The 18981-nt window shown below is 41.4% G+C and overlaps 2 protein-coding genes across 5 annotated transcripts in view; one reads left to right on the forward strand and one right to left on the reverse strand.

Moving 5' to 3' along the window:
* The first annotated feature begins 105 nt into the window (after window positions 1–105).
* PSMG2 (proteasome assembly chaperone 2) lies at window positions 106–10611 on the forward strand. Of its 4 annotated transcripts, none has more exons than XM_056330713.1 (8): window positions 106–239; window positions 1893–2064; window positions 2711–2769; window positions 5447–5565; window positions 6899–7072; window positions 8305–8425; window positions 8844–8954; window positions 9890–10611. In XM_056330713.1, the coding sequence occupies exons 1-7, from the start codon at window positions 171–173 to the stop codon at window positions 8934–8936; spliced, it is 807 nt and encodes a 268-aa protein (XP_056186688.1). In that variant the 5' UTR covers window positions 106–170; the 3' UTR covers window positions 8937–8954; window positions 9890–10611. The 4 variants fall into 4 exon arrangements, with proteins under 4 accessions (XP_056186688.1, XP_056186689.1, XP_056186687.1 ...); XM_056330714.1 differs by having other exon boundaries at window positions 9893–10611; XM_056330715.1 differs by lacking the exon at window positions 9890–10611 and adding an exon at window positions 1238–1381 and having other exon boundaries at window positions 154–239; window positions 8844–9128.
* A 7456-nt stretch (window positions 10612–18067) lies between these two features.
* Window positions 18068–18981, reverse strand: part of PTPN2 (protein tyrosine phosphatase non-receptor type 2) — a 32536-nt gene continuing 31622 nt past the window's right edge. The window contains exon 10 of the mRNA XM_056330711.1: window positions 18068–18426. Coding sequence (XP_056186686.1) covers window positions 18405–18426 — 22 coding nt within the window. The 3' untranslated portion in view covers window positions 18068–18404. The remainder of the gene's footprint in view (window positions 18427–18981) is intronic.

Consider the following 18981-nt stretch of genomic DNA (forward strand, 5'->3'; position numbering starts at 1 on the left):
CCCAACCGCCTGCCCAATGGGCGCCGGCAGCTGCGCGAGGCGGCAGGTTACAGCCGTTACTCCCGCCCCGCTGAGGAAAGGTCGCGGCGCTCGCCACCGCCTCCTCCTCCTCCCTCTCTCCGCGCTTCCTTCCTTTCCTCGCTTCCTTCCTTCCTTCCTTCGCGGCCGGTATGTTTGTTCCTTGCGACCGTGGCGGGGGCTCCGTCAGCTCCGAATTTGAAGGCTTCACTCTGCTTATGGTAAGTCGCACTCCTGCTTCCCCCCCACCCTCGATAGGCCTGAGGGGGCGCTGCCCCAGCGGGGCACCCCGGAGCGGGCGAGAGGGACCCGCCGCTGCCCGGGGCCCGGGCGCTGGGGGCTTCTCCCCGCCCTGTGGGGCGCGGGCGGGGGCCTGTCTCCCTGGCTCGCCTGCGCCTATGGGGAAGGAGGGCTGCGGTGTTCTCTCTTGCGCGGGGGTCGTCCCCGGGAAGTTGCCCGCGGTGAAGCGGAGACGAGCTGGGTTGGCGGCTGCAGTGCCCGCCCGTGTATCTATCGGGTGTTCTGCCGGGTAACAGAGGATTTGCAGGGGCCCGTCCCGGGGCTGGTTCCTGCAAAGCTTAATGCAGTCTCTCCCGTTTCTGTTAATTTCTACCTCCTCAGCCCCCGTTTCATGCTCCTGTGAAGCTGTTATGTGCCTATGTTATGTTAGCTATATGCTATTGCTCTGAGATGTCAGGTGCTCCACGTGTCATGTTACAAGGTTTGTAGTGCCTGTGGGTTGCCGCTGGAATAAAAGTTTATTTTTGCATTTAGAGGCTGTATGTAAATGTTTTAAATTAAAAATTCCTCGTTTCTGCTATATTTAAACTCCGATTAGGATTTAAGAAGTGCTTAAATCTCCTTCATACATGGTATGAAATCAATTTAAATTATCTGCCTGAGATTACTTTGTTTACTGTGGGGCAAGAGTTCCACTGCAGGTTGCGAAGTAGCAAACCATTATTTTTCCTACTAGTGAGTCCCTTTATTCCTTAAAGGTAACCTTACGGCATTTCAGCGGGGGCTGCACAGCCTGGGGTGACTCTGCAGGCTGCACGGGAAGTCAGTCCGGCTCAGCTGACTGCAGTGGGAAACACATCACTGCTGTTCTCTTTTGTCTGGGCGTAACAGGTTATTGAAGACAAGCCAGTTTGTAATGACACTCTATGTCCACTTTCACTGTGAACTTACCAGCATCAAATTTGGTGTGTTTCTACAGTTGGTGGCGGCAGCAATTCATAGATGCAAACTTGCTTATAAATTAGAGGGAAGCAACTGAAAATTTTACCACTGTCTGCCTGTAATGTGTTTCTGTAGAAGGACACAAACTCTTTGAGTTTCTCTTCCTGTGCCATCATCTTAGGTCAGTATCTGCCCTGATTGGTGATAACCCATGGTAATTCCTATGAATTGAATCCAGACCCTTAGAATTTTCATCCTTACAAAATGAAAAACAACCTGCTCTCGTATATGGGTCAATTTGAGATTGAAATGTTTAGTATGTAATGTCATTATTACTGTTAGTGTCATTGAGGCCTGCCAATCTCGGCATTAGTCATTTGAGTGACTTTTTTTTTACTCTATCCAAAAATTTATCCCTCTGTATCTGCAGGGAGAAGACAAATTTCCAAGCCTTTTAAGTTTAGTGTGAGACAGGATTATTCACAGAAGTGGCCAGGATGGTTTTTGTGGGACAGGGACCAAAGTCTGTATTGGTAATCTATTAAGAAATAGTAACCATTGTCAAAGGATGAGCAGCCACTTTCAGAAATCATGTTTGACCAGAATTTAAGTAATTTAAACTTCCACTGTTTGAAGAGCATCTTATATGGTCCGTAAAACACACTGTAATTCGGTAACTTCTGCTGTTTTAGCCAGCAGTGTCGGTGGGAAATGTTGGTCAACTGGCAATAGATCTGGTGATTTCCACGCTTGACATGACTAAAGTGGGTTACTTCTACACTGATTGCTTGGTGCCAATGGTTGGAAATAATCCATATGCAACAGCAGAAGAAAACTCAGTGGAGCTGAGTATAAATGCTGAAGGTGGGTATTGAATGCTGAAGGTATTTGCAGGCTGCATAAGGTGCAAGAATGTTAATTTTACTTTTTTGTTGATGTTACATTTTGCTTGTGTAAATAACGTTTAAACTACAATCAGCAGTAAGTTCAGTAACTTACAGATAAGAATGTATTTACGCTTCACAGAAGAAACTGTTACTATTGGAATTTTGGATAACCAATTTGACGTGTGGAACCAGTAAGTAATGTTGAATTTCAAACATTACAGCGCAGCCAAAACTCTGTGGGTTTAATCCAGAGTAACATGAAGTGTGCGTATATTTACGGACAATTACGGAATGCAAGCTGAATTTCTGGTGTGGAAGGATATAAATATCCTCTTTTCTTCCTTCCTTCCCACCTATGTTGGCCTTTTTCCTTATGTGGTGTTTCTCCTTCTCCCCCCTTAAATTTTTTAGTTTCTTTCTCTATATTGATAACTGCATTTCATCTTTTTTTCCCCCTATTAAATAACAGAAATCTCAGGATAATCTGAGAAATGTCTTCATATATTTTTCTTCACTCAGTCCTTTGAATTTATGACAAATGAGATTAAGACCAGTGAAGACTTTCTAAACCCAGATCTCTTTCTTGCTTTCTTCATACAAACCTTAATTATTTCTTGTTGTAGTGTATTCGTTACCTTCAAAGAAACTTGTCGTTCTGCAGATCAGATCACCTTTTATAAAGGTATGTATGTTCATTGGTTGTTCTTACTTCACTATTCAGTTTGAATAGTTCTGCTGGCAAATAATGTAAGTGGCCTAGCAAAATATTTTTCTACTTTGTGCTATAATGTGTTCTGCAGTTAATACAGTTTCAGCTAACAAAAACTGACTTCTGCATTCACTGAAGGTTGTTTTGGTTTTCCAGGCCCCAGAACATCCCGCCTATGTTAGTAGATTTTACTTAAATATGTCCTTAAATATTAACAGTCTTGAAAATACAAAATGGTCTGGGTTTTGTCCATTTTTCTTTTTTTTTTTTCACATTTATTGGTTTTGTGTGGGTTTTTTATTGTAACGGCTTAATTTTTGGTGTCACTCCAATTTAATTATTTCATAGTGTTCTATGTTAAACTGATTCATAGAATGATTTAGGTTGGAAAAGACTTTGGAGATCGTCAAGTCCAAACATTAACCCAGGACTGCCAAGTCCATCACTAAACCATGTCCCTAAGCACTGCATCTACGCATTTTTTAAAGACTTTCAGGGGTGCTGATTCTACCACCTCCCTCTCTTACAATGCTTTACCACCCTTTCAGTGAAAATCTTTTTCCTAATATCCGATCTAAACCTCCCCAGATATAACGTCATTCCTCTTGTCCTGTCACTTGTTATCTGAGAGAAGAGACCTACCCCCGCCTGCCTACAGCCTCCTTCCAGGTAGTTGTAGAGAGCAATATGGTCCCCCCTGAGCCTCCTTTTCTCCAGGATAAACCCAGTTCCCTCAATTGCTCCTCGTGAGACTTGTGCTCCAGACCCTTCACCAGCTTTGTTGCCCTTCTCTGGACACGCTCCAGCACCTCTACATCCCTCTTGAAGTGAGGGGCCCAAAAATGAACATGGCATTTGAGGTGTGGCATCAGCAGTGTCGAGTACAGGGGGACAATCACTTCCCTAGTCCTGCTGGCCACACTATTTTGGATACAAGCCAGGATGCTGTTTGCCGCCTTGGCCACCTGGGCACACTGCGGGCTCAAGTTCAGCCAGCTGTTGACCAGCACCCCCAGGGCCTTTTTCTGCCAGGCAGCTTCCCAGCTGCTCTTCCCCAGGCCTGCAGCACTGAGTGGGGTTGCTGTGACCCAGGCGCAGGGCCTTGCACTGAGCCTTGTTGAACCTCACACAGTTGGCCTCGGCCCATCAGTCCAACCTGTCCAGATCTCTCTACAGAGCCTTCCTGCCCTCAGGCAGATCAGCATCCCCCCCCCAGCTTGGTGTCATCTGTAGACTTACTGAGGGCGCACTCCATCCCCTCATCCATATCATTGATAAAGATGTTCAAGAGAACTGTCCCCAATACTGAGCCATGGGGAACACCACTTGTGATGGGTTGCCAGCTGCCTGTAACTCCATTTACTACTGCTCCTTGGGCTTGGCAGTCCAGGCAGCTTCTTACCCAGCATAAAGTCCCTTTGTTCAAGCCATGAGAAGCCAGTTTCTCCAGGAGAACACTGTAGGAGACTGTGTTGAAGGCTAAGGTCCAGGTAGACAACATCAACAGCCTTACCCTCGTTAACTAGGTGGGTCATCTTGTAGAAGGAGATGAGGTTCATCAGGACCTGCCTTTCGTAACCCCATGCTGGCTGGGCCTGATTCCCCAGTTGTCCTGCATGTGCTGTGTGATGGCACTCAGGATACCTGCTCCATAACCTTCCCCTGCACCAAGGGCAGGCCTGTAGTTCCCTGGATCCTCCTGCCTGCCCTTGAAGATGGATGTCACAGCTGCTGACCTCCAGTCTTCTGGGACCTTACCGGTTAGCCAGGACTGTTGATAAATGATGGGGAGTGGCTTGGCGAGCTCTTCTCTCAGCTCCCTCAGTACCCTCAGGTGGATCCTGTGCAGCCCCATAGACTTGCGTGTGTCTAGGTGGAGCAGCAGGTCAGTAACTGTTTCTTCGTGGGCTGTGGGGACTTCATTCTTCTCCTCCTTATCCCTGTCTTCCAGCCCAGGGGGCTGAGTACCCAGAGAGAAGCTGGTCTTGCTATTAAAGACTGAGGCAAAGAAGAAATTAAGTACCTCAGCCTGTTCCTCACCCTTTGTGGCAAGGTTCCCTGCCACATCCAATAAAGGATGCAGATTGCCCTTGGCCCTCCTTTTGTTTCTAATGTATTTATAACATTTTTTGTCATCTTTTATGGCAATGACCAGCCTCAATTTCAGCTGAGCTTTTGCGTCTCTAATCTTCACCTTGCATGACTGCATTCATTATGTAAAAAACAAAGAATTTAGAGTTACTCGTTAACTGGACAGTGGCTATAATTAAAATAAGCAGAATACCGTGCCAGAAAAAAATTTATGCTGTGGTTTTTAGCAGTTCAAAGTGGAAAACTGTGATCCTACCATCCCATTTTACTCTAAAGCTTTTTCCATTGATATTAATGGCACACAGACTTGGTATTAGTGTTGTAGTTAACGTGGTCTTAATGGTAATTTTTATCATTGTATGTGTAGTTTTGATTAAGCAAACAACCACAGCAGTCCTCTGCTTTTTTAAAAATGTATGTGAAGCTGAAGGCTAAATGGATATGAAGAGGAACTTGCATCACTGCTAAACATTATATGTAACACCTAGTATTGTTGGCTTTTAGCGTTTTTTTTAAGGATACTATATTTTTCACTTTTTTTCTCTGTCTTTGCATAAAGAACAAGTACAGGCCATTCTGTCAAATGCTGCTTTCTTGGGTGAAAAGTAGCAAATGTGCCCAAGTTGTTCTTCTGTCTAGCAGCCATGCCTACCAGCGTGATGATGAGCAACTTCTTGGGTATGTTTGTGTCATTAAAAGACCTAATTAATGTTTCTGTTCTTTTTGACAAACTGATATATTTCCCTCTGCTGAGTACTTTTGACAGGGTTGTTACTTGCCTGTGTACATAGGTCATAAAATACTTAATACACTATTAAAACATTACGTTATACGGGATTAGTCTCTGAACTTTGTTAGTTACTACTGTCAAAAGTACCAAGCAAACAATAAACTGTAAGTAAATTGCACTAGGCCTGCACTGTCAGTCAACAGAGCCTCAGTTTTAACTTCTTAATTTCTTGTGTCTGTAGGTATTGTCAGGGATTAGCTACTAACATACAGGTCATAGATTAGATTTAAAAGTTAATTAGAATATTAGTTACTTACCACTTCATCATTCTATATTTTGAATGTGGTAGTTGTATGCATGTAGTAAGTAGTTTGAATATACAGTCAAATCTGTAGATTTAATGTAAGTTGTCATTCTTTTTTCATAGGAAGGTATCAGGTTTGGTTTTTTGGTTGGGAGGCAACTGCAAGGTTCAGAGTGTATTTTTATTAGATATTACCCCTTTAAAAGACAAGCATTACTTGCTGATTGAGGACATCATATTTGGTGATTTAACAAAAACAAAAATAAATCAGTATTTTTGCAAAAGAGCAGTTATCTTCAGGCTGTATAAATGCAGAGGGCTTTAAGGGATGTTTAGGTCCATGCGCATTCCAGATACAGTTACCAGTGATGTTTGCATGCAGTTGCAGAATGGCCAGCTAACATGGAATGGAATGAGAGGGTCTGATGGTTATTCGATGTGGTCTGAGTCATAAGGTGTGATTTAACACCCTACCCCAGCACCACAGAATAACTCTCTTAAAGCAGTTTCACTAAAGAGTGAGGGTAGCGCATTCAGAAAATGCTTAGACTTGACTGAAGTTTGCATATATTTGCAGTGTGAGCTTATTTAGAATACTGTATCACAATGAAGTCCAAGTTTACCCTAACAAACTTTAAATTAATCACCTCTTATCTGAAGGAAGAAAAAGCACATTTTATTTGTAAAGAATTTTAAGCAGTTCGCCTATTATCTACTTACGTATCTGGTACTTTCCAGTTATTGGAGCCTCTAAAAAGCTGGTATCTTAGTTCTGTTTGTGGCAGAAAGTTGAGTAGCTTGTACTGTTTTGAGGCCACAGACAACTTTTTTAACCTTGATTTGAGGAGGAAGGAGATGTCAGTGCAGTACATTGGAGATGTGAAGTCCTCAATGCTTGCAGCTTTTTTCCATCACAAGTAATAACATTGGTAGTGTCTTTTATTGTCACACTAAATGTATTCTTGATTTGTTTCTAGGACACCACTACGCTACCTACTTACACCTGACCTGGAGAAAGCATTTGGAGGCCTTATGCAGGAGCTGAACTGGAAAGAAATGGAAAAAGTAGCAGCTTACCCTGGAATAAATGATACAGAAAAAATTCTACATATTCCTGGAGGTGGCATCACAAAACTATTGTTTACTGAGAGGTGAGTTGCCTAAAGATAAGCACAGAAGGATATCAAAAGTCTTAGTTTTGGTGCATGGGTAAAATTATCTTTTAAACCACTATGTAATAGGAAGAGGAAAAAACCCTCTTTTCATAAAAAGGGCTTTATAGGAATAGTCCAGATCAAGCCTGTAATTAAGAGGGGAAAAAATAGGGAATTCTGCATCATAAAGTTAAAATATTGTAAAAACGTAAGTGAATGGGCTAAAGGAAAATAATGAAGTCTTTACAGTTAAGATTGTCATTAATCTGGTATCTGATTTTAAGCAAACCACAATTTATATGTAGTAAAATTCCTGTACCTGTGATACTTTAACTAAAACTGTTTCCTGTGGCAAATAGTTCCATTGTCAGTTGTAAAAAAACCCAACAAATAAACCACCCAAAACCAAAGAAACAAACAAAAAATCCATTAAGAATGCATTAAGATTTCAGGGCCAGCAAACAATCTGATGTGCGGGTTTTATTAAAAGGTGTGTGCACCAAAAGCTGTGCTGAATGCATGTCTTGAGTTTCAAATTTTGGGTAGTAACATGCGCTTGTTGTGGTACAGCTGTGTTAGCTCTGCAAAAGGTGTTTGTTTTGTCAGGTGGAAAATTCACCTTTATATTTTTTTAGCTATTGTTTTTGACGCCTGTCCAAACGGTTGCGTCTAAAAGCAGGAGAGTTAACTGATGTCTTGCTGACCTTTGTACTGAGTTCAGTATGGAAACAATATACAGACGCAAAAGAAAAGACCTCCCAGGACTCTAGGGGAAAAAAAATAAAAAATATAAACAGTCTTAATATCTAAATGAGAAAGTTGGGAATCTTTTGAGTAAAGCAGTGATGTGCAGCCTCCAAAACTGCTGTTTCTGTACACAGGAAGGTAAGGAGTAATTGTGTCAAAGGATAAGTGTAAATGCCCCACACGAAAATGCAAACTAGGTATGTAACAGAGGCCCTGAGTAGCTCTTCCATGACCTAGGATTCCTGCCTCACAAAGCAAAGAACAAATTCAAGACTAAGAAAAAGAACATGAAATGTGAAAATGCAGTCAAAGAAGTCCAGAGAGGAAAAAAAATCTCTCCTATATATGCATACATTTCTATTTTTTGTTTGGCTTTGGTTTTTTTAACAAGCCATATGCAGATTGTTGTTGTTCTTAATACATAAATATAATTGTTCTGGATTTAGAAAAGAAATAGAAATGCCTACTCATTTTTGTTGCAGCTGTTCAAAAGGAATCCCAATGGCAGTTCTTCTGAAATTCTGCTCAGAAGGGGACAACATCCCTGATGCATTTGCTCTTGTTAACTATCTTAATGAATGGCTTCAGCTAATTAAAAGTGAAGTAAGTGCTGTTTGATCTAGAGCTCCTGCTTTTGTATTTTACATCCGTTATTTTCATTTTTCTTCAATCTGGAACATGAAAAATGATACTCAGCTGAATTTCAAAAAAGTTAAAAATGTATGGCTTGGGTTCATTTTAGCCCTTGTTCACCAAGGATACACCAAATTAAAGATATATTTTGATTAAAATTTCCCCACCTGAAAAAGTAAACCTAAATAGCAGGGGGCTTGTTTGACAGGTGCAGGGAAGAGTTGTATAAAGGTTTAGTCCAGCTTGATGTTCCAATACTCTTTTCTAAAGCAACCTACAATGATACTGACATTTGAAATGCTGCCCATTATTTCAATACCTGTGCCAGAGACAGTAGCATTGTTACTGTTTAAAACTTAATGAATTACACTGTGGGGTTTTTTTGCAGAGCAACAGTTCCACAGATGCTTCTTCACAATGGAAAATACCAAGTTCTTGGCGCTTACTTTTTGGCAGTGGTCTTCCACCTGCACTCTTCTGATCAATTTTGAATTCTTCTGTAAGTTGCGTGTGCAGTTTCAAACATCCCTGGAGAAAGGGATTGTTTAGTAATCACCAAGTAACAGCAGCTTCCTCTTTTATCTATATAAATTCTTTATTTAAGGAAAAACTCCTTTCATGTATATGTATAGCTAAATAAAGTAAGGTAACTTTCACAAATTGACCAAAGAAATATGTGTATTGAATAATTTTAGTTGAATTTTTTTCTAATAAAATATTTATAAAAAAAAAAGTTTTCTTTAGTTAAGTGTTCTGGAAAAGCTTATGGTTCACCTTGTTAATGTAGCTGAGAACTTGAGATTGATGTGAAGGCATAGACCTTCTTATTAAGATAAACCCCTGCTCTTCCATGTCAACTGTAGATCTTAGCTTTTTTTCAAAACCTGCCTGGTGATGTAAGTGAAGCTCAGAAGTGAGCTAGTTCTGCCATCTTTTCCCAGTGCTGCTGCAGTAGCTTTGACTGGAGGTACTGTGAGTGACAGCAGCCTGTTCTATCTTTTCTGATTTAGTTCCGTTATGTAATTTCCATTCTGCTTCCAAGGGTTACAGAGATGTAAAACTAAAGCTTTCCAGGTAAATGAGCCACCTTAGACTGATTTGAAGATTAACACAGTGCTCTGAAATACAAAGGAATTGGAATGTTGCCCTGATAGCAGGCAGTCTGGTATCTCTGTATTTTGTAAGCTAATTTGAGACACCAGTTGTGTGATGTGTAATTCATGCGCTTAACATTTATAATGGTATTTGTTGCATTATTAAGCTAAATGTTCAATTTTGATCTTTTGGAAGTGCTTCTTCACATCAGCTTATTTAAAAGTAACTAGAAGTTCCTAAGACTTTATATTTCATGTCTGTAATTCATATACAGGGTATAATTTTAAATACTAAGTTTGCTAAATAGATTTTTTAATTATTTTTTTTTTTTTTGGCCAGTAGTACAAATGATGAGGAAGAGAACAGCAGGAGTCCTGAAGAGATCTGTTAAAGGTGTAGGAATAAGATTCAGTAGTCAGCTTGGCTTGAAAACCTGTGCCTGTTGGTAAAGAAGAGCAGTTCAGTGAATGTGACCGATCACCCAAAGGATGCTGTATTGACTATCTTTTCAGGTTGTTTAAAGTTTGAGGTGAGAATCATACTGAGTGCCTGTCACAGGGGACTAACATTTGAATGAATATTCAGTTACTGATCTTTTTCCACAAAACAATGAGAAATTTAAGTGCTTCCCAGTCTTAAGTCTGCTTTACAGAAGCAGATAATACAGGGCAAACTGAATCTTGGAGAACTGATATGTGGAGCAAATGCTTCATATAATGGTATGTCCAAATACCTTCAAATAATGTTGTAAAATGTAGGTGTTCTCATGTTAGATATTGTATTTTGAGTCAATCACAAACCTAAATATGTGTAGAACAATGTGAGCACAAACTACCTGCTGCTGGTGTTAGGAGAACTGGAAAGGCTTCATGATTACCTAATGACATCTGCAGTGGTTTTGTTTTGTTTTTTAAAGGTTTTAATTGTATTGTCACCAAAGCTTCTTAAAACTAAATACCATGCTAGAAATGTGCAGTGATCCTTTGCTCATATTAATAAGCTTTTACAGTAGTAAAGCACAAAGATGCCATGTTTCATAAAGATGCCATGTTTCATGAAGTTGCCATGTTTTGTGGTGTAAAAATGAGCTATGAATAGATTTAAAGTGTTCAGGAATGACTGATGTGCCTGTGATTGTGAATCAAAATAAACTTACCTGAACAAAAAAGCAACTTGCTACAACTGGATGCAAGCTACAACCAGAAGCTGAACCAAGGAACACGACTGAAAAGATCACATTAGTCCAAGCTTAAAGATTTATTTTGGCTCATGGTCTTGTAATTGTTTTACAAGAAGCTTGTACAAGAAACAAGAGTTTCTATAGGCAAGTGGAAGACCGAACTTTTGCAGCCTGCCTTCATATAGATCCCATCGTGGTGATACTTCATGCTTGCAAATACTGTTTATTCAAATTTTGCTTTTTTAAAAAAATGACTACTGACCTAAACATTCTTCTGATGTTGTTCTTCGTTGTGATAGATTCTCTGTGAATGTAATAAATACATCCCCTGTAATTGGACAGCAGTGAGCACACAGAGATTCGGCACCTGTTGCAAGAGGGTAATCTACTGCTGTACATTTTTTTTGGAAAGCTGAATCTGCCAAGCTGGTCAAAAACTTTTGCCTTGAACCGGTAAATACTTGGAGTATTTCTTAACTTTAAGCACATATTCCTGTGTAAATCACAAGAACTACTTACTGTTCTTATGCAGTGCTGAATCTGGAACTGAGTATTCATTTTCCTTGATTAAAATCTGAGGTTCTAAGAAGTCAGAAGTCCTGGTTTGGGCTTCAGCCCTGATAGCTAGCAGGGTGTATCAGATTTACCAGTAACACCCGCAGCTGACCTTGGAACGAAGCTGTAGGAGATAACTGTTCTCCCTTTGGTGCACTGACCCTGCACCATCTGATGAGCATGTCTGGTTTGAGTAGGGGCTTTGCTGGTGGGCTAGAGAATAGGTCAAGGAAGAATGGCCAAGCAGTTTAAACATACTCAGAACATGAACTCTGTTATTTCAGATGAGTGGATGGATACGGGTAGGAATAATACTTTGAACTGACAGCTGCTACATGGAATGGTAGCTTTTAAAGGGGGCAAAATATTTTAACTTGTGGAGTTCTGTTGGAATCACTGAGCAACGTGATGGAGGTGGCTGCTTAAATCAGCTGTACCTTCCTGAAGTTCTCCTTGAGATGAAAACTGTTTTTCAGAAAGAAGGGGACGAATGCCTACCCCTGCGTTACCTTAGCATAGGTCCTTCTACTAGACAAGCATGGCAATGTTCCTGCATTTTTGCAGGGCTCAAATAATTATGACTGTAATGACTGTGAAGAAGCAGCCCTGATTTTATTACATGAATTTGCAAGGTACTGAACAGCACCTATCAGAGCCAGCTCTTCAGCCACAGCTTGTGTATTGCTTATGCAGTAAGTATAGCTCTTTGGAAACAGTTACATATGCACTGGCGATGCTTCGTGAGGCTTTTTGAACTGTCACAGGATGTCGGTGTGAAGTAAAAAAGGAATTATCAACAGGCACTAGCTTTTAAGTTTCTTAGGGCTTTTTTTTGTTGTGCTTTTGTTGTGTTTTGTTTTTTTTTTAAAAAAAAAAAGGTGATTGTGTAAGTTGATTTAGCTGGTTCCATTTAAGTACTTAGTTCCTTTGGATCAAATTAACTGCTTCGTTTAGGTCTCTTCACAAGTGTTGTTATTCTAGCACCTGTGAACTTCAGCCATGCTGCTCTAAACTCATTTAATACCTCTGCCATCTGCAACCTGGGGTTCTCAACGATGCTTAGTATTGCAAACAAGTTGGGGAGTATGTGTGTTGCATTGTAATAGATTAAATTTCAATCAGAATTAGTATGGCTTGGAATAAGAAGCTTTGATAGAAAGGTAGAGGAGGAAAAACCAGGATTCTGAAGCAACAGCAAGGGAGTGTTTGATCACCAGGCCACAGCAAAGAAGCATTCAGAACTTTTCTGAGGCATGAGAGTTGTTTTTTCTGTCCTTTTACTGATTACAGATAAAGGTGCAATTTCTTATGAAAATATTCTTGCAAATAGCTTAGGCTTAGCAATTTTTTTTACTGTTGTTTTGACTAAATCAGTACTTATGTTACAAACATCTTGGGTTTGTTTGGTTTTTTTAAACAAAGATCATGACTCTTTAAAAACACATCTTAAAAATTCAATTCTTTTAACTGTTTGCAAATAAAACGATGCAATTCGGAGTGCAAGCCAACCAAGATTCTTTAACGCTTTGTGAGTGTTTCTAAATACAGGTATGCTGGTAGTCCCATAGGGTTTGTGTGTCGAAAGGAACGGCGGGCAGGTGGCAACACCCTGCTGTTGGAGGTTAACAGGGACTCAGAATAAAATCATGGCTTCAGAGAAGATGTTGCCCTACTACATGCTGTTCCTTCAGTAGTTATACACCTGAGGAAAATCCGTTTGTGTGCTCGAAGAATACAGCACGCGTGAAGGCAGCAGGTAAGCTGTTTCTAAGATAATGCCAAGACCCCTAAGAAAACAAAGTAGCACTTGAATGTATTTTAACCTAAAAGCCCTGTCATATAGTTAACTAGCAGTAGCTAGGATGGCTTTCCTGCCCCCTTTCCCTTAAGATATACTTCTTAACCTTTTCGTCTAAATCTTGCAATAATTTTGCGAGAAAGGCAGGCAATGGAAAACACAAAATTAAGATTTGTTGGTCTTATTCTCTGTTTTTATTGATTGGAGTGACTGACCTGTATAGCCATACTAGTCATGAGCAGTTCTCCACTGCTGGCATCTCTTTTCAGCTACTAACAAGAAGTAGGAGGCATGAAATCTACTATTTGCAAGCAGTTAAAGGCTGATTTTTTTTTACAATTCTATCACTCGGAGCTCTTCTAAAATTCTCCACACTCTCTTAAGTTATGATGAACTCCTTGCTCAGAATTGCATCAGCTTTCTCCTCTCCTGCGTTTGTCTAGTTTCAGTGTTACACTGTTCTGCTGTAGAGTTTTTCCATGAATGCACAGATCCTCAGAACAAGAGTTAAACTACTCTGTCCTCCAGCTAGGAGCTTGCATGTATGACAATGTTACCTGTGGTTGTTGGACTGGTAGTTTTAACCAGCAAGATACCTCAGCTTACTGTTGTCAGAGATTGATGGTTGTAAAAATGATTCCATAGCTCGCTCTTCCAATCAGAAAGGAGCAGTACACAGTGGATCACTATACTGCAGAAAAGTCTGCTCTAATTCTTGGCTTATAAGCTACTTAGTGATAGTAAAGATGAAGCCTTGACCATTCCAGACAGACAACAAACTATTTTTTTACCATATTGTGAAAAATAGTAAGCCTTATGGCACAAAAAGTGGTTAAGATTCCCTACCGTACTGCTCATTATTTAAAAAGTAGAAGTCAGCATCTGAATTGTGGTATCTTCTGATGTTGCAACTACAACTATTAAGCTCTTAACCTGAAACCCTCACCACAGAGGCCAGATTGCTGCTTTCAAGCATTGTCTTTGCCACAATTGGGAGACATTTTCAAAACGGCACAATTGCAAAGAGTTTCTTGGACTTTAAGAACTGATTAATAGAGCAAGTGGTAAGGTAGAAACATGTTATAAAGACATAAAAATAGACTGAGGCTGTTCATCAAGTACTATAAGCAAGAAAAGAAAAGCTACAGCTTATTTTTTTTAATCAGAAGCTTAACACAGCAGAATGGTAAGTACAAGAAAACTATGGGAAGCAGCAATGAGCTTTCAGAAGTGGTGGCAATCCCTTTTGGGCCCCCCTTTGCGTCAATGCTGATGCAGTTTGTGCTGCTAACAGAGAAGGACAGGGAAAGGAGTCTGGGCAAGGTATACTCAGGTACCTGAGTCAAGGGGGAGAGAAGCCTGTACTGTTCCAAACTCAGGAAACGGTAAGATGCTTCAACAGCAGTGAGTTCAAACGCCGTAACAGAGAGGGAGACAACGGTGAAGAAACTACTAGAAGGTGATGGCAAATCATGGATGTGAGATGGTGCAGTTCCGGGGTTGGAAAGTGAGAATTAACCAAAATGTGGTTTTAGGAATTTCCACAGGCATCCAGACTAATAAGCTGGTGAGTCAACATGCCGATGCAGTTAGGGAACACAAAGGCTGTGCGTAACACAAGGCAAGTCTGATACACCTAAAACAAGTTAGAAAAACTAGCTGTATTTGAAACTGAGATGAGTGCATAAACTGCTGTGAGGCAAAAGGGAGAAATGAGCGCGTTTGCTTTTCCCTTTACTCCAGCGCTCATGGTGGGAGGCACAGGCCAACTGCTGTGGGACAGAAGCTTCTTCGCAGACACTAACTGGTCTGTAATTGCCCACCGTGCAGCCACCTGAGGCAACGGCGATGCTTTTGCTGGGGCAGCTGTTGTCCGGCACTGTAGGAGCTCTCTCCAAGTACCAGAGTCAGGCACTGGTGTGAGCGAGGCGGAAGATGGGCTCCATGCTGGACAGGTGAAAACTTTCTTGGGCTTTGTTTTTTTCCCTTCCCTCTTCCGCGCCACCCCTAACTCCCTACCTGTTGGGTATGCATATTTAGCTACCTGTGTTCCAGTATGTTGCTTCTGAACTTTTAATCTCTATTAAAGTAGGTGTCAACTAGAATGGCTGGCTTCAAAGACTTGCTGAGGATGATAATCCCCTTATACTTTCATACTTGTGACCAGTAAGACATGCAGTGGAGTAGAGGAGGAAAAAAGACAGCGTTGAGTGTTGTTAAGCACTAAAGGATTCCTTGTAGCTCTTAAGTTACTACAGGGTGTATACAATATATAGCAAGAGGACAAATAGAATGTTAAAGGTCGGAAAAGACCTTTAAGATCAAGTCAAACTGTTAACCCAGGACAGCCAAGTCCATCACTAAACATGTCCCTAAGCACTGCAGCTATGGGTTTTTTTAAACACCTCCAGGGACGGCGATTCCACCACCTCCCTGGGCAGCCTGGTCCAAGGCTTGGCCACCCTTTCAGTGAAGAATGTCTTCCTGTTATCCAACCAGCCAGTATCCTCCCTTGGTTTTCCTCTTGTTCTGTCACATATTATCTGGGAGAAGAGACCTACCCCCACCTGCCTACCAACTTTCAGGTAGTTGTAGAGAGCAGTAAGGTCGCCCCCTGAGTCTCTTCCTCTCCAGATGAAATAAGCCCAGGCTCCCTCAGCTGCTCCTTGTAAGATCTGTGGTTCAGACCCTTCACCAGCTTCCTTACCCTTCTTTCAAATGAATTATGGAGGCATGGAAGGCCTGGACAAAAGCAATGAAGGTGCAGTCATTTGCCTCACCATGTTTTTCTTAAGTGAGCCATAGATGCCAAGTACCTCAAGAGGCACTGATGAGTAGAACCTCAAGGAGAAGGAAAAAGGGGAGCACTCGGTACTGTTGAGTGCTTCCTAAAAGAGCAAACCCTCAAGGCTTTCACTGTTCCCTGTGGAAAAGGTACTGATTTTCACTCTTCCAGACATATCGGTCCTTACTGGGACAAGGAGGCAGCTCCCCAGGCGGCGGCAGCTGTCCTCGCTCTCTGTGGCCCCAAGAGACCGGTGCAAGCCGCTCCCAGCTTCTCCAGCTGCCCCAGGACACATGAATCCAACTGCTGCACCCACCTTTGCCACCGCCCTTTGCACACCAAAATCCTGAACAGTGCGGTGGTTTTGCCCTCTTATGATGGCTAGTAAAACCAAAATCAAGTACCCTCTGCACCAGTTTTCTTGAAGATGGAAAAACCCCAAACCACAGAAGCCAGTAAATCACAGCTTTTCCGTTTGAAATTCTGCAAGTCCATCATTCTTCTAGTCCCATTTCTTTAAGGCTGCAATTAGACACCCAGTTGTCCTTTTTCTCTCAGAAAGTAGCCTCTCCCCTCACCATTTAAAATACATCTTCCCAGTAATAGTCAAGAATCGTGGTCCGGCGTAGAAATAACAAACGCACGTCGGAATTCCCTGAGCCAGTAAGCCAAGCCTTCTGCTGTCACAGGGGAGCCCTCAAGAAAACCTGACAAAGCTCGGTTTTCAGAACTACTGTACCTTTACCTCCTTTGCCTATTCATCTAGGCAGCCTGACATCAAATAGTCCGGCAGCTCAGTAGATACAAGCCCTTTAGAAACCAAAAGCCATCAGCATTGTGATTTTAGAAGAGGCTACTGTGCGACAAGGGCCAAAGTACAAGGCCCCACAAGATAAAGCAAATCAGTTGCGTATTTGGTATTTATCTGTGATAGCAGCTGGTAAAATGATGAAGCACATGCATGTTCCCAGGAGTCATACACCTTATGCTTGATTACAATTCACAGAGGACAAAAATAACAAAAACATAAATCACAGCTGAAGGTAGAAGGCATGACTGGCTGAAAGCCATATCCAAAGATGTATCAAGTGGTATAAACATGTATTCAACAACAGGGTTTATTGCAGTGGTTTTGGCAGACCTCAGTCTCTCATTATAAACACTCTTGTCTCACAGCTGCACCTGAAAATGAAAGCTGAATCAAGTTGTCATGTTTTCTCCTCCAACATAGGCTAGGAACAATATTAATCTTCTGAAGAAGCTGAAATACCTCAACAAACCACTCTGGTGATTTAGACTACTTCAAGACGGTGTCAAGCATATCTTCAGCTCAAGTAATGGCGTTAAGGACTCCCCTGATTCAGCTTCACCTTCAAGTTAAACACAGCGCAACGTAGCTGCTTTCAGTTCAGGCTGCTGCTTATTTTAGCAAAAAAAAAGCCCTATTGGCCTAGTCTCCCCCCTCTTCCACGCTTTACTTTCAGTAACCATTATTCGTACAAAAACCCGTTACAAAAATATGCAAAGTACAAATTACATATAAAACCCCACCACATGCTGGTTTAGACAGTCATATTAAAGATTTTTTTTTGGTGAATTACTGTTTATCTGAGCCCCTCAGAGACGGCCAGCAAATGCAGAATTTAGATCGGCTCCTGTTACAGCAGGTACAGAGCTGGAAACCCAGACCGAGCCCAGCAGCACACTGACAGGCGGTGTGAAGTAACGTATCACACATACACCACAGTGATGGCACAATCCAAACCCCATTTAATTAAAGACACCATTGATTTCAGTGTATCACCCTTCAGTGATACACGAACCTGGGTAGGCAGAGGTCAGCTTTCCCCATCTTTCCACCCTTCACAGCATCACCAACAAAACACTCTCCCTTCACAGAACTACTCCGAACGTTTTGTGGTATTTATAGCATAAGAAGGATTAACAAACCAACTGGTCAGATTAATAAAATAATATTCCTAGTGGTGTATCACGAAAGAAATGTGCAAGAGTTCCTCCTAGCTCAAACTACAATACTTTGCATTAATGAAAATATTTGCATAAAGCACATTCTAACCATTTTGCCATTTTCCAGTTAAGACAGGGTAACAGGAAACCTTAAGGCAAAACATTTCTCTTTCTGCAAAACAAGCTCTTAACAGTTTCTCCCTAACATAATGTGCACACAACAGCATACCGTCCATTTAAAAAAATATTTAATGCTGCCAAGAAGTATAAAAATACAGTAAGAATGGCAGTACAAAACAAAATATTTCCTAATTTATTTCTTTTACATCTTTCTACATTAATACAGGCATTATAAAAACACAAGACAGCAAATTATTTTGTTTTGCAAAGTAGCACGCTGCTGGTGGTCTTCATCCCCTCGGCGCAGTTTACGCTGTAAACAGATAACTGAGGTCTTCTTGGTACTTAACAGACCTCACTGTTTGTTCCCGAAGAGGGGTTCATGTCTTGCTTTGCATGTCAATAATTTGCAGTTTATAGCTGCAGAACATTCACAAGTCTCGAAGGCTTAGGTGTCAGTCAGTCTCGGCCTGCGACATACAACGCAAAAGAAAGTCACCGATTCAGTACACAGTACGGGGGAAAAAAAAAAAAAAAAAAAAGAAAAAAAAATAGTAGTAAGAACACAGTGGGTTTGCAACGGCCTATGAACACCAGACAGCTTCTCATGCATTCCCTGGAGCAACTACTGACTATTGCTTGCCTGTAGCGAGCACTCCTGGAAAGCTGTTGATTTTCAGAATTTCAGAACTTCCATATTACGGTACAAGGCACACGCTTGCTGGAGAGCTTCAAGTATAGGTCTCGGTCCAGCAAAGCACTCACTTAAGCACAAGCACTGCAGAAGTCTTCTGGGGCCTTAGTGGGACTACAGAAGGCTGCACCTCGAAACACTAACATGGCTTCTCATGGCTTTGTAGGCCAATCCTGGCACAGCGCATGGAAATCAAGTTTCCAGGCAAAGGTTTCTTCTAGTGAGGAAGACATCCCAACACTGGACACTTTGTTCTTAGGGAAAGTAAGGCTCTACTCCGAGGAACACAGAAAAAAACCTTGGTCTTTACAGCACCAAATATACAATCTAG

This window comes from Falco biarmicus, chromosome 3, assembly GCF_023638135.1.
Source record: "Falco biarmicus isolate bFalBia1 chromosome 3, bFalBia1.pri, whole genome shotgun sequence".
NCBI classification, from domain to species: Eukaryota; Metazoa; Chordata; class Aves; order Falconiformes; family Falconidae; genus Falco; species Falco biarmicus.

Excerpts from the sequence above, each read along its gene's own strand:
- PSMG2 (XM_056330713.1), top strand. The coding sequence starts at position 171 with ATGTTTGTTCCTTGCGACCGTGGCGGGGGCTCCGTCAGCTCCGAATTT. Across the intron at positions 2,065-2,710 it reads GCTGAGTATAAATGCTGAAG|TGTATTCGTTACCTTCAAAG; the intron begins GTGGGTATTGAA and ends TTCTTGTTGTAG. Across the intron at positions 2,770-5,446 it reads TCAGATCACCTTTTATAAAG|AACAAGTACAGGCCATTCTG; the intron begins GTATGTATGTTC and ends CTTTGCATAAAG.